Source organism: Monodelphis domestica, chromosome 5, assembly GCF_027887165.1.
Source record: "Monodelphis domestica isolate mMonDom1 chromosome 5, mMonDom1.pri, whole genome shotgun sequence".
Lineage (NCBI taxonomy): Eukaryota > Metazoa > Chordata > Mammalia > Didelphimorphia > Didelphidae > Monodelphis > Monodelphis domestica.
In genome coordinates this window covers 305,313,468-305,326,219 of record NC_077231.1, presented here as the reverse complement: position 1 = coordinate 305,326,219, position 12,752 = coordinate 305,313,468, and the positions used below count along the sequence as shown (strand labels likewise).

The 12,752-nt window shown below is 50.3% G+C and overlaps 2 protein-coding genes across 11 annotated transcripts in view; one reads left to right on the top strand and one right to left on the bottom strand.

Moving 5' to 3' along the window:
- The window catches only part of TRIM71 (tripartite motif containing 71), a 62,239-nt gene extending 55,197 nt beyond the window's left edge, over positions 1-7,042 (top strand). Inside the window, exon 4 of the mRNA XM_056800390.1 lies at positions 133-7,042. Within this exon, the coding sequence (XP_056656368.1) occupies positions 133-1,584 (1,452 nt within the window). The 3' untranslated portion in view covers positions 1,585-7,042. The remainder of the gene's footprint in view (positions 1-132) is intronic.
- Positions 7,043-11,996: 4,954 nt separating this feature from the next.
- Positions 11,997-12,752, bottom strand: part of CNOT10 (CCR4-NOT transcription complex subunit 10) — a 69,740-nt gene continuing 68,984 nt past the window's right edge. For all 10 annotated transcript variants that reach the window (XM_056800384.1, XM_056800387.1, XM_007505226.2 and 7 more), the window contains one exon: positions 11,997-12,366. In XM_056800384.1, coding sequence (XP_056656362.1) covers positions 12,212-12,366 — 155 coding nt within the window. In that variant the 3' untranslated portion in view covers positions 11,997-12,211. The remainder of the gene's footprint in view (positions 12,367-12,752) is intronic.

The window sequence follows — 12,752 nt, the reverse complement described above, 5'->3', positions numbered from 1 at the left end:
AGAGTCTCTTGTCTCGAGTGTGAAGGTTCCTGTGACTCGGTTTCTTTAGGAGACGCCGAGCCGGACGTCTGTTTGTCTCTGTGCTATTTTCAGCAAAGCCTCTTCCCTCTCTGCCCCTCTTTCTCCTCCCAGGTGGAGAAGATCCGGCAGGTCAAGGCCAAGTCTCTGTACCTGCAAGTGGAAAAGCTTCGGCAGAACCTCAACAAGCTGGACAGCACCATCAGCGCGGTGCAGCAGGTCCTGGAGGAGGGGCGCGCCATGGACATCCTGCTGGCCCGAGACCGCATGCTGGCCCAGGTGCAGGAGCTCAAGACCGTGCGGAGCCTCCTGAAGCCCCAGGAAGACGACAGAGTCATGTTCACACCGCCCGACCAGGCGCTGTACCTGGCCATCAAGTCTCTGGGCTTCGTCAGTAGCGGGGCTTTTGCGCCCCTGACGAAGGCCACCGGGGAAGGCCTGAAACGCGCCCTCCAAGGCAAGGTGGCCTCGTTCACCGTCATCGGCTACGACCACGACGGGGAGCCGCGGCTGTCCGGGGGAGACCTGATGTCCGCTGTGGTGATGGGGCCCGACGGGAACCTGTTCGGCGCCGACGTTAGCGACCAGCAGAACGGGACCTACCTGGTCAGCTACCGGCCGCAGCTGGAAGGCGAGCACCTGGTCTCTGTCATGATGTGCAACCAGCACATCGAAAACAGCCCTTTCAAGGTGCTGGTCAAGTCCGGCCGGAGCTACGTGGGGATCGGCCTGCCCGGCCTCGCCTTCGGCAGCGAGGGGGACAACGACGGAAAGCTGTGCCGCCCGTGGGGGGTCAGCGTGGACAAGGAGGGCTACATCATCGTGGCTGACCGCAGCAACAACCGCATCCAGGTGTTTAAGCCCTGCGGCACCTTCTATCACAAGTTCGGCACGTTGGGCTCGCGGCCCGGCCAGTTCGACCGCCCGGCGGGGGTGGCCTGCGACTCCTCCCGGAGGATCGTGGTGGCCGACAAGGACAATCATCGCATCCAGATCTTCACGTTTGACGGGCAGTTCCTGCTCAAGTTTGGTGAGAAAGGCACGAAGAACGGACAGTTCAACTACCCTTGGGACGTGGCAGTGAATTCGGAAGGCAAGATTCTGGTCTCTGATACCCGGAACCACCGAGTCCAGCTGTTCGGGCCCGATGGAGCCTTCCTGAACAAGTACGGCTTTGAAGGGGCCCTCTGGAAGCACTTTGATTCCCCCCGGGGCGTGACCTTCAATCACGAAGGCCATCTGGTGGTGACGGACTTCAACAACCACCGCCTGCTGGTCATCCACCCAGACTGCCAGTCTGCACGCTTCCTGGGGTCAGAGGGCACAAGCAATGGGCAGTTCCTGCGCCCTCAGGGGGTCGCGGTGGACCAGGAAGGACGCATCATCGTGGCCGATTCCAGGAATCATCGGGTGCAGATATTTGAATCCAATGGCAGTTTCATATGCAAATTTGGTGCTCAGGGAAGTGGCTTTGGCCAAATGGACCGTCCCTCTGGCATTGCTGTCACTCCAGATGGCATGATTGTCGTGGTCGATTTTGGAAACAATCGGATCCTCATCTTTTAATAAGAAGAATGTTGGCTTTGTTGTTCTTGAGGTTGTTCTTTGGGGTGGGTGGGGGGGTGGTTGGTTGGTTGGTTGGTTTTCCATTTTGAATTTCAAAGAAGAAAGTGTCTCAGGGAAATTTTTTTTTCTTTATTAAGAGAACAAAAAAAGTACAACGTTACTGAAGACCTACCTCATCTTTATTTTTTTACAGATGAATGTACTTACCTTTCTGCAGGGATTGAGCCTGGGAAGTCACAGAGTCTTATCTACCTCATGATCTTTCGGTTTCCTCCTCCCTTTGTCCCTTCCCCCTCCCCTTTCTCAGCCCAGTGCAGTTTTGGGATTTATCTCCATCCTCAAGATGGGTGGCCATTGGAGTGGTCACCGTGCTATCACTGGACAGGTCGTGTGCGATCAAGCTTTCTAGAGGGGAAGCCAAGCGAGGCTCGCTCTCTAACTTAAAAACTATAGATCTATATGTATCTATATGTCTCTATAGATATATATTTACATATATATAAGATGAAAAAAGTAGGGTTAGGTACTTAGAGCATCTGTGTTCTGGATTCTAGACTGTGGTTTGTGGGTTTCTGCCTGTGTTAAGTGTGTTTTCGTAAGCCTTTTAAAAACTTTTTAAAATGCTGCAACAGAGTCTATTTTCCTCCCCTTTTATACCTCAGTGTGTTTGACTTACTGTTGAGCAGCTTTTTCTTATTTCTGGAAAATATGGGTGGGGTGTGCCAGCTGAGAAAAGGGGGCCTTTCCTATGGGGGGTTCTGTTTTAGAGGAGTGTGTGCGGTGTCCCCATCCCAGATAGTAAAGCCAAGAAGATGGCACACAGCATCTTAAGTTTTTTGATGACTTTTATTCAATATTCTTCAGTGTTTCGGGGATAGTTTTTGTCGGGGAGGGAGGGGTGTGATTTGTTAGGAACAAATATTGGTTAGGAAGAGTGGAAGTCATCTAATTCTTGGATTTAAAACTTTTAAAAAAATGTTTTGAGAGAGTGAGTGTGTGTGTGTGTGTTTGGATGTTTGAGAACATCAGAAGGAGAAGTAAAGGAACGTGGGGAATTGTTGTCGTGTGTTGTAGTTAGGATTTTTTTTTTCTCAGAGTGATGGTGGTAGGTGGAAGAATAAAGTTTTTATTTTAAAGCACAATTTTTTACAGCTTTGGATGTTCAGGGAACAAAAACCTTTAATTGTCAGAGTTAACATTTCCCTTCCCCAACAAAAAGAATTCTTGGATCTTCTGAGAGGTCACTTTAATTGCATCATTTGTGAAAACTGGTGTTGCACAGGAGACTTGATAGTCAGCATTAATTACTTGGAGTGCTTTTGAATGTAGAGATCGTTTCCCCTCTGAACTTATCCCCCTTCAGATGTTTGACAGAGGCAGGTAAAAGTGAGGAAGGGGGCCGCTTCCTCCCTACTCTGCCTTGGTCCGCATGTACCAAAGAACAAAAGGCAGAGCGCTCAGCCTTGAACCCAGTGGCCAGACCTGGGCACTTGGGAGTTTATGGTATTCCTAGCTGGGCACGAGTTTCTTCTCATGACCTGGAGCTTTTTCATTAGCTCCTCATCTGACTTGAAGGATAAGCAGAAATTGTAGACATCCTGCAGGGGCAGAGGCAGGCCTTGTATTTTCCCTAGTTATTGGGCTTCTCACTTTGTTTCTTGTCTTCTCTAAAAAGAAATCAGGCTTCCCTGAGCCCTAGTGAGGGTTTGGGAGCCAGCTAGTTTTCAGAGGTCAGAAAGCCTCATAGATTAGCCTCCATTTCCATCCTGGAAGGAGGAATGGCTGTTAGTTCAAAAGGGTCAGACCTGAGAAAGCTAGTGACTTGGGAGAGAGCTATTTATTTTTGCCACCTAGGAGATGGCGGCACAAAGGATAACGGAATCTCCCTGTCCAAAGACACCTCCTTTGGGCAGCTTTTTCGTTACTGGGGTCATTGCAATTTGAGGTTTTCAAGATCTCTCCTCTCTTCACTGCCTTCTCTTTCTGGTGCTCCTGCCTTGTTTCTTTTGCTCTCTCTCTTTCCCCCTATATGTTCTTGAGGTCTTCTCTTCCTAAACTAAAGACTTTGTCAAGGAAGAGAGGATACTGTGTCCATAAAATCCTGGGTGGATCCACAAAAATTCTCAGCGTATCTATTTTGTAAAGCCAATAAAGTCTGGAAGGTAGAAGCCAGACTCCCGAGTACCCCATGTGGAAACAGCATGGGAAATTCTTAATGCAGACAAGGCATTGCACCCAAATATCTGTCAGGAAGAGAGGAAGGGGTGAGAAGTATTTGAGTCTGGCATTCGAATGCTTCTCACTCATTCCCCAATCACCTCTAATGTAATGCCTCTGATTGTGCCCCCCCGATAATGAAACCTTTCCCATTTTCTTTGGCTGTCATGACTTAGTCACTTTTGTCCCTAAATTCCAAATTCTCACTGAACCATTTTTATGTTTAGTGACAGTTGGGGAAGGTCTTTTTTTAGTGAGAAAATACCACCCAGCACCCCTTAAATACCAAAGATAACGAGTTCTAAAAGCTTTAAAAAGATTTCAATTCTGGGAGTCCTTGTGGATTTTCCCCCCATAATCTTCCTTACTGCCTTAGCCTGTATTCTAGCACATCTTTCTATCGTGCCTAACGCTTTTCTTTCCCACATCTCAACTCTGGTCTCTTCCTGCAGACATTTTGGCGGGAAATTTGGAGACCCAGATGATGCGTTACCTTTTTGTTCATCAGCAGTAACTGACATGTCAAAAACTTAGAGTTTGGCTTTCAAGATGGTTCTCCGTCTTGTAATGTCTAAGCGTTAAAGCCGACCTTCACCGATCTGGGAGTAAACTTTGTTTGGATGTCTCGAATCGGAAGAGGCATGGCTTGGCTTCCTTCCTTGGTAGTACAGCTCCCTTTAAATCAGTAGATCAATAGCACACGTGTGCCTGGCTGTCTTTCCAAGAAATGTGTGTCACACTTGGGAAGTCTTTGTTTGTAAAACATCACCATCTGCCGATGGATCCCCACAGCCTTTTCTCTCCTGCTGGAAGAGCGCTAAGCGCTCTGAAAGAATGTTAGTCCAGCTTCCAACATGAGTGGGTCTTCATTCAAAGGGAAGAATGGAATGAAAGCCAACATCTGGTACCCCCTAGGGGTGTGGCTATTCAACAAGCACCCAAATCCCCCTGCTCTGAATGTTTACTTTCCATTGCCAGGGAAGGCTGAGGTATCTGGAAAGGTGCAGTTTAGGCACATCAGCTGTGTGAGAATGGGACCCAAGGAGAGAGTTTGTTTCCGATAAAGACGTGACTTTTAGATACTTTCCAACAACCTCCTTTGGCACTGGCCCCATGGTCGCTGAGGGTGGGCAGTGAGTCAGGGGAGATGCTAAGGAGATTCGTTTTCATCCAACTAGTTTTAGAAAAGGCGGATTGGATTTGTGCACTAAAACTCTCCTGAAGGAATTTAAATAATCCATGGGTTAAACCACTTTGGGTGGGTGGGGGGCTGATGACCTTTGAAAAGTGTGGTCAGCTAAAACAAACCGCTTTCTGGCAGCGAACGTGACTATTAGGCCATCCTGCTGCCAAGCCTGTGACACAGAACACATATGAGGTAGCCCTGGCACTGTGTAAGGCAGTACCCTAGGTGAGCTAGAACAAAAACCCTCCATTGGTACCAGTTTTAAGTGTAACTTACTTAGGGGAAACCCTATAAGAGCGTACCATAAAGACAAGCTAAAATTTAACATTGGGCCAAAAAAGTCAAGTTGCAAACAGAATTAGGGCACTTCGAGTTTGGCTTCCAATGGGATAACTTGAGTTCAGCTTTTAGTTAGAGTTAAGCCAAAGCTTAATTTATTTGAAGAGTGAAGTCTTTAGGCTTGGTCTAGCAGAACTGTATTTGTTTGTCTATTTTCTTCTTTTAAAGATTTGTGAGATTTCTGTGTTTGGTAAATGAGTGAAAGTCGTGCCAAAGTGTTGTGGGTTTGTTTTGTTGTTTTGTTGTGTTTTTCTTGGAAAAAAATCTACACGGTGCCAAAAAAAAAAAAGGAACTAGGGTATTTATTTAAACACCGCTCTTTGGAGTTTGTTTCCCACAGTCTGGAGCTGTATAAAATTCAAACACTGGTACTTGCGTTAGACAAATATGCCTCTGATCCTCGAGTTTCCCCGAGACCTCGGGCCCCTGCTTGCTGTTGGCGCAGGATGCACAAAGCATGACATCTTTTTTTGTTGTTGTTTCTTTGTTTTTAGTTATTTGAGAAGTTGTTGGGTTTTTGTCCTTTGCCTTGTTTCTACCTCATTTTTAGAGACAGCATCTACCTCATTTAAGCACTCAACAGGTCTCTGAAGAAATAGTATTAATCGATTTGAGGAAAAACCACCCAGCGCTCCCATGCCTATGGAGATGGACCCATTCATCTATCCGGTGACCTACAGGAGATTTTGCTGACTTTCAGGAGGACGGTTCAGTTGCCCTGGTTAGAGAAGCTGAATTGAAACCAAATGTTCTTAGGAAACTCAAGCAAACAGTCCCCCCCATCCAAATCGTTCTTAACCAATTGGACTCTTTTATTTTAATGAAGAGTTATGCAAACTTGTTTTAAAAATCCACTTTGTTCAGTATTAAAAACAAAACCGACTCGTCATTGAAATCTATTGGGAATTGGAATTTGCAGCATTCTTACATCCTCAAGACCTTTAGGTCTCCTCTCTTCAAGAGAAAAATATTTTATTTTGTCTTATGTTTGGATGTTTACAAATACGTCCTGTTAGAGAAGATTGTATTGCTATGAATGCTTTGGATCGATACCAAATGTGTGAAGGGAATGAGAATTGTTTTGACTTTGTGATTGTATTTGTCGTTAGCTTGGCCCAGTGGGGTGTCTTCCGCCATGACCTAAGGAGCCCGCTTCTCTCCACGGCCGGGGAGAACTTTGAGGGAATGTCTTTATTTTTGTTGCTACCAAAGGTAATCTGGGGGGACTTGGGGTTTGTTTTAAATAAGGCGAGAAGCACATTACCGGAAAGGAGGGCGGCTCTCCCAGGGCCCCCGGGTTCTTTCAGGCGGGGAGTCGTGGTAGTGTCCAGCGTCGCCCGCTCAGCGCGCTGGGCTGCGTCATGGTGAGAAGACACGCCTCTGTTTAAAAACGAATCAATAAGATGATCTTACGGGTGAACATTAAGCCAGGTAGGCGGGCAGCTCCCGCCGCGTTAACCAATGATGGTTCTAAAAGCTTTGTGCGTCCCTGCATGGTCTTAGACCCTCTCGATGATTGTATGAACATTACAAACTCAGGTAGAATCGGCCGTGAAGGCCTCCTGCCGGGCCTTCGCCTCTTTCTGTGTCGGTGGCTTCTTACTCTGCGTAGCTGTTTCCCCAGGACGCCGTGTCCGGCCCTGGGCTGTGTGTTATCTTCTGGTGGTGGGTGGGTGGTTCCCTGTTTTTCCCCCCTAAAATCAGTACAGGTGAAGGGCGGGTGGGTGGGGGGTGATTATGGTTAGTTCGAAGTTAGTGGGGGGGTGGGGGGGCTGCTAGCACGATGGATGAGAACCTGGCCTGCTCCGTCTGCCGCCTCTGGGGCCTTGCTCGTCGGGGAGGACGCGGGGATCCCCGGGAGGGGGCGCCGGGCGTATAGCAAGGGCCGGAGGACGAGCAGACGGAGGCGTTCAAAACTCCTGTGTAGACGGAGGCTTCTGAATGTATCACTGCGGTCCATGGAGAGGGCTGGAGAAGGTAGCAAGGAGATGCCGCGTCGGCTACCAGCAGCCTTAAAACAAAGTTGGTGACTCTTTGGACCTTAAAATTGTTCCTATGCAGTTTATTTTATGTTGTTTAATCGAATAAATGTGAGGGTTTTTTTCCATTGAACCCGTGTCCGTGTGTGTTCTTGGGGAAGCCCGTGACGAGCGGGAAAGGCTACACGGACGTCTTCGATGAAGCTTTTCCTGCTCCGGAGGGGACTCGGACACAGGGGTGCCTCCATTTGTAACAGGCCATCCCTAATGGGGGTCCTCGCGGAGTCGGGAGCCCAAACCCCGCTGGGGCCTGCAGACGACTTTAGTGCAGATTCCGGTTCAGTTCGGTATTTCTGGGTGCCGTCTTCAGGGCGCACGTTGGGTCTGTCTCTGTGGCCTCCCCAGAACCAGCCACCATCTCGGGGAGGGGAGTGGGCGAGAGCTGGCGACACCCCCCGGAAGCTCCTCTTCCTGGCTCTGCCGGGCTAGGGCTGCCGGTCCCCAGAGGCCTCACACTTACAAAGCGTTAGGACCACGAGGCCGCAGAAGGGGCGCCCCCAGCGCTTTGCTCTGTCCAGTGGCGCCAGGCCCAGGAGATCTTTGATCACCTTTTTACTTTTCACCAATTATGCGTCCCATCAAGCCTCCCCCCCCAGCCTTCCCCAGTCACCACGGGATCCCCCCCCCCCCCCCCCCCCCCAGCCCATTTTCTACCCAGTCTATTTCCAGGTAGGTGAGGAGCAGCTGTGCTACCTTTTCTGCTTCAAAGGATGGTGGTGGACCTGGCCTGGGGGTGCCTGTGCCCAGCGGAAGGGCTGGCTCTCCTGCGGCCATCCCTAAAAGGAGCCGCTTGAAGACCTCCAATGAGGGAGCACCTGCCCTCCCCAACGCTGCACATCTGCTGCCACCCTTCTGTGGGAGGCTAAACGTGCTAGCTCATCTCGGGTCTTCCCTGGGCTGAATACCCCCAATTCCAGAGGAGATGCCCGCGGGGACCTTGGGGAGCACCTCTGACTCTACCTCTTGGCCATCTTTTTTCCTTTTCCCCCGGAAATTCTCCAAGTTAAAAACAGTTTTGATTTTTAAACCCTTATTTTCTGTCTGAAAATTGGTACCAAGTATGGGTTCTAGACAATGGGGTTAAATGACTAGCCCAGGGTCACACAACTAGAAAAATGGCAGAGGCCAAATTGGAACCCAGGTCCCTCCCAAATCTCCATGAGGCACCGAATTGCCCCTTTATGCTTGCCTTTTAAAGGTGTGCTCTGACCTGGGCAGAGCAGGGGGAGACTTGGACCGCCTTCATCTGTCAGATTCTCTGGCCTCTACCACTGCTAACATCTCTTAACATCTTTTCCAGGCAAACTGCTTCCTAGCCATGCCTCATCCTGTCCTGCCCCGAGGAGCTTCTCCAGGCTTTCCTCCTCCCAAATCCAGATCCTCTCCCTGGGCAGACCTGAAAGGCCCTGAATTTAATTCTTTTTATTCCACCCCCCCCAAAGTTGGAACAGATTAGCCTCTCCAGGGACAGTCCTTGGGCTCCCATGCTAATCGAGGCAGCTGTGACAAAGGGTAAGAAGCCCCAGCAGTCTTCAGCTCAGCCCATCAGGAGGTGGGAAATGCTGCAACAAGGCATTAGCATTTGGTGCATGTGAAAACCCTGCATTCCTGGGGGCTGGAGGCTGGGGCTGTTCAGGAGGACCACACAGACCTCCCTCCAGAGCCTGGGCGCCGCATAAGAAATGGAGCCATTTCCACATTCAGAGAGGCAGAGATGGGATGGGCTCCCTAGCATCCAGGGCTGCATTAACTTGTACCCCACACCCTCCCTAGGATCCAGGGCTGCATTAACTTGCACCTCACACCCTCCCTAGGATCCAGGGCTGCATTAACTTGTACCCCACACCCTCCCTAGGATCCAGGGCTGCATTAACTTGTACCTCACACCCTCCCTAGGATCCAGGGCTGCATTAACTTGCACCCCAGCCACTGGATCCTTGAAGCCAGACCTTAAAGTGTGGCTCTCTGGACCCAATGGGGTTTCCTTGGGTGAGGCAAGCCCACGGGGCCTCCTCCCTGTATCCTCAGGGCATGGCGCTCCCATGGAGTCCAATGGGGCGACTTCTCACTCTCTGGCCTGGGGTCAAGCACTGAATCAGACCCCTATTCTGGGGAGACCAAAGAGGAGGTTCTCTGCTCTGCATCAATCTAACTTCACGTTCTGTTATGATCGTTATTGGCTAGATGGATGGTCCCATTCCCCTGCAGAAGATGCTTCATAGAAGTCTGACTCTAGCAGTTGGAGGGGCCTGAAGTGCTCGGACCTCCCTGTGCTCTGGAAGCCCCCATTTCCTCCCTAAAATGAAGACTGTTGTTCAGTCAGGGCTGAGTCCTCTTTTGGACCGCAGCTCGCCAAATGCTGTCCATGGTTTCTTGGCAAAGATAATGCATTGGTTTGCCATTTAGAGTGAAGTGACTTGCCCAGAATCACACTGCTAGGAAGTGCCAGAGGCCAGATGTGAACTCTGTCCAGGCCCTGTGCCCCATCCACTGAACCCCTCTAAAATGAAGATGAGTCACTTAAGTGGTTGTAACCCACTTCCCTCGCACGTCCTGTCAAATGGAGAGCACAGCCCAGGCTTCCCTATCTATCCCATTAGAATCCTGGGGACATCAAAGAAAGCCTTTGGAAAGATGCCCAACGTGGGAAATGGAAGAGCTCTTGGGCATCAGCCAGCTCCCTCCAGACCACTAGGGAACTGAAGAAACCATCCAGAGCAGGGATTAACCCATTTTGTATCACAGGCTCTCAGGCTGTCTACTAAAGCCTCTGGGGTCCTTCAGAGAATAACGTTTTTAAATGCATGAAATAAAATATAAAAAATAAAAATGGCATTATAAATAAAAGCAACTACATTGGAATAGATATTTTTTTCCTTATTCAAGTTCACAGATCCTTTCAAATCTATCAACCAGATTGATCGACCAATCTATCCCGGTGAAGAACCCCTTGAGTCCAAGTCCCTTAATTGTGCCTCTGAAGGAACCAGGGCTCCTCCATTGTGTTCCCACCGTTTGGGTGACAGACAACTCTGTGTCTCTGATTTCTTTGCAAACTTCTCTAACAGACGCTCATTGCCTCTCCAAAGGGGTTCCTGGGACGGCCCCCCTCCCCAAAACAGCACTATCTGAACTGAACTCAAAGGAACAGCGTCGGCAAGGCTGGTTCACCAAGTCTCGGTAGAGCAGGCCTCACAAAAGCCAGTCACTCATCCTTGTGGTTGGTGCTGTGCCGCTTTCTCACTGACCCATTCTTTGCCCCTTACGTTTTGTCCGGACCTTTTCACTCATGTAAACCAAAGTAGATGTGAGCATCTTTGTTCTGTACCAAATCAGATGAGAAGGGAGGGATGGCCCAGGTTTCTCCCTTTTTAGACGAGGACATTTAAAGCGCCCTGCCCTCCCCTGCCCTCCCCGAGGCCATAAAGCTCCCGAGACCATTCCCCACGGCAGGCTGCTGCTTTCTCTGGATGACAGTAACCGAGCACCGTTCCCACAGGTCAAAGCCAAGCAAGTGGGAGTCAACAAGGCTGGCTGCCAAAGATCTCAAACGGGGAATAAATGGCCCCTCCCCTCTGATTAGGGTTTGCCCAAAGACCTGAGCCGGAGAGAGCCACGGAGGGTACCTCTGCCTACTCTAAACCCCAGGAACACCCGAGAGCCCTGGCCGGCTTGTTTTATCGAACCGTAGTTTATTGAGGACTCGGGCCGATGTTGCGGCCCCTCGAGGTCTATTTTCTACCTTTACTGAGACAAAGTCGCTTTAAAAGTTGAGAGAAGACAAAAACTCATCTCGGCAGCTGTACAGATTCAGTGGCAAGGCATCTGCTTTGGGTAAGTGGACTTATTTGGCTAGCTTGGCAACTCCCATCATCTGAAGTGATTTTCCCCTGAAGGCACTGAGCGCATCACTTACCCATTTCCTGACTTATCGTCTCTCCTGGCTTGAGTCATGGCGGGCTGGTTCACTTGAAGAGGGCTAATGGCAGCCACCAGTGGATTTTGGGCCTCGCTCCATCATCTCTTTGGAAGGAGCTTCTTGGCCTCACTGGCTCAGGTTTGGGGCTCTCAGAACTCAACCCAACATGGCCAATGACCCCCAAATCCAGCACCACAAGCCACCTCCTACAGGCAGGCAGCAGCAGCGCCAGGGCTTTGTCGTTCTGGGAGCCGAGGGTTTCTGCAGGCCCAGCAGGGAGGGACGGCCCGGGTTCCTTTCCTGCGCAGCCATGGCTTGGGAGACGCAGAGCAAACCTTGGGTTCGGGTCTCACATTTGGCCAGTTTTGCTAAACTAGCCCCTGAACCTGGTCAAGAACACATACCACAGAGTGTAGTCACAGGTCAAGTTGCTGCGTCAGGGTTTTTTCCTTCTCTCCTATGCCTGCACGAGGCAGGCGCCATCTTTGGTCTGCTAAAGCCCAAAGCCTGGCTTCCCCTTGGGCTCCTGCTGCTACTTCCCATGCCAAAGGGGCTTAGGTGTCCATGCAGGGGCCCCTCCCTGGCAGCTACCTCTTCCCTGCTGCCTTCTCCAGTGTGCCGCACGGCGGAGCCCAAGGCCGGGTCAGATAGCAGACACTTACGGTTTCCTGGCGCAGGGAGAGGAGAGCTTCAAGGACGACTGTGAACAAACTATTAATAAGGTCATTTTATTGACTAGAAATGGACACCTGTGTGTAGAAATGAACAATGGTGGAAGCTCGGGGAAAAGGTCCACCTCCAGCATCTTAGGCCCCCCAAGCATCAGGAGCGCGGATCCCGCAAAGCTCCCCAAAGGCAGCACACGCCCACGTCCTTTATTCACACTGCTGCAGTGCAGAGGACACGGGTTACAAAATGGCTCATGGGTCACTTTCTCTGCCCGGGGGTGAAAGCTGGCATCTGGATGGGCTGGATGGGGTGAGCAGACTGGAACACTGGCTTCTTTCGTATTTCAGAAAGTGTTTTTACAGAAGGGAGCAGCTGATTTCTTTTGATAATCTGTAAGGCCAGCTGTGTATTACCTGTGCAGAAAAAAATCTGATGAGAAAAGCTGCTGCAATGGAGAGCCCTGGTCAGCCCCGGCTGGCCTTCCTGAGCAGTTCTAAGCCATTTGCTCCAAGGCCTTAGTCAAGCCGATCTCATTGGGCCTCCCTGTAATACTAGAGCTGCCTCTCAACATCGCTGGGATTTTGTGTGCAGAAAAGGAGGCTGGACTGGCTAGTCTCCTTGCTCTGCTTCCCCTTGACCCTTGCTGCTGGTAACTGGCCTGGATGGAGTCCTTGATCTTCAGATGTCAGGCCAGTCTACCTGCCCCCTTTTAGAGATGAGGGTCTGACAGAATTGGATTCTGGGCTTTTCTGACTCTAGTCCTGCCTCAGCTGACCTCAGAGTGTGGGACTTTTAAAGC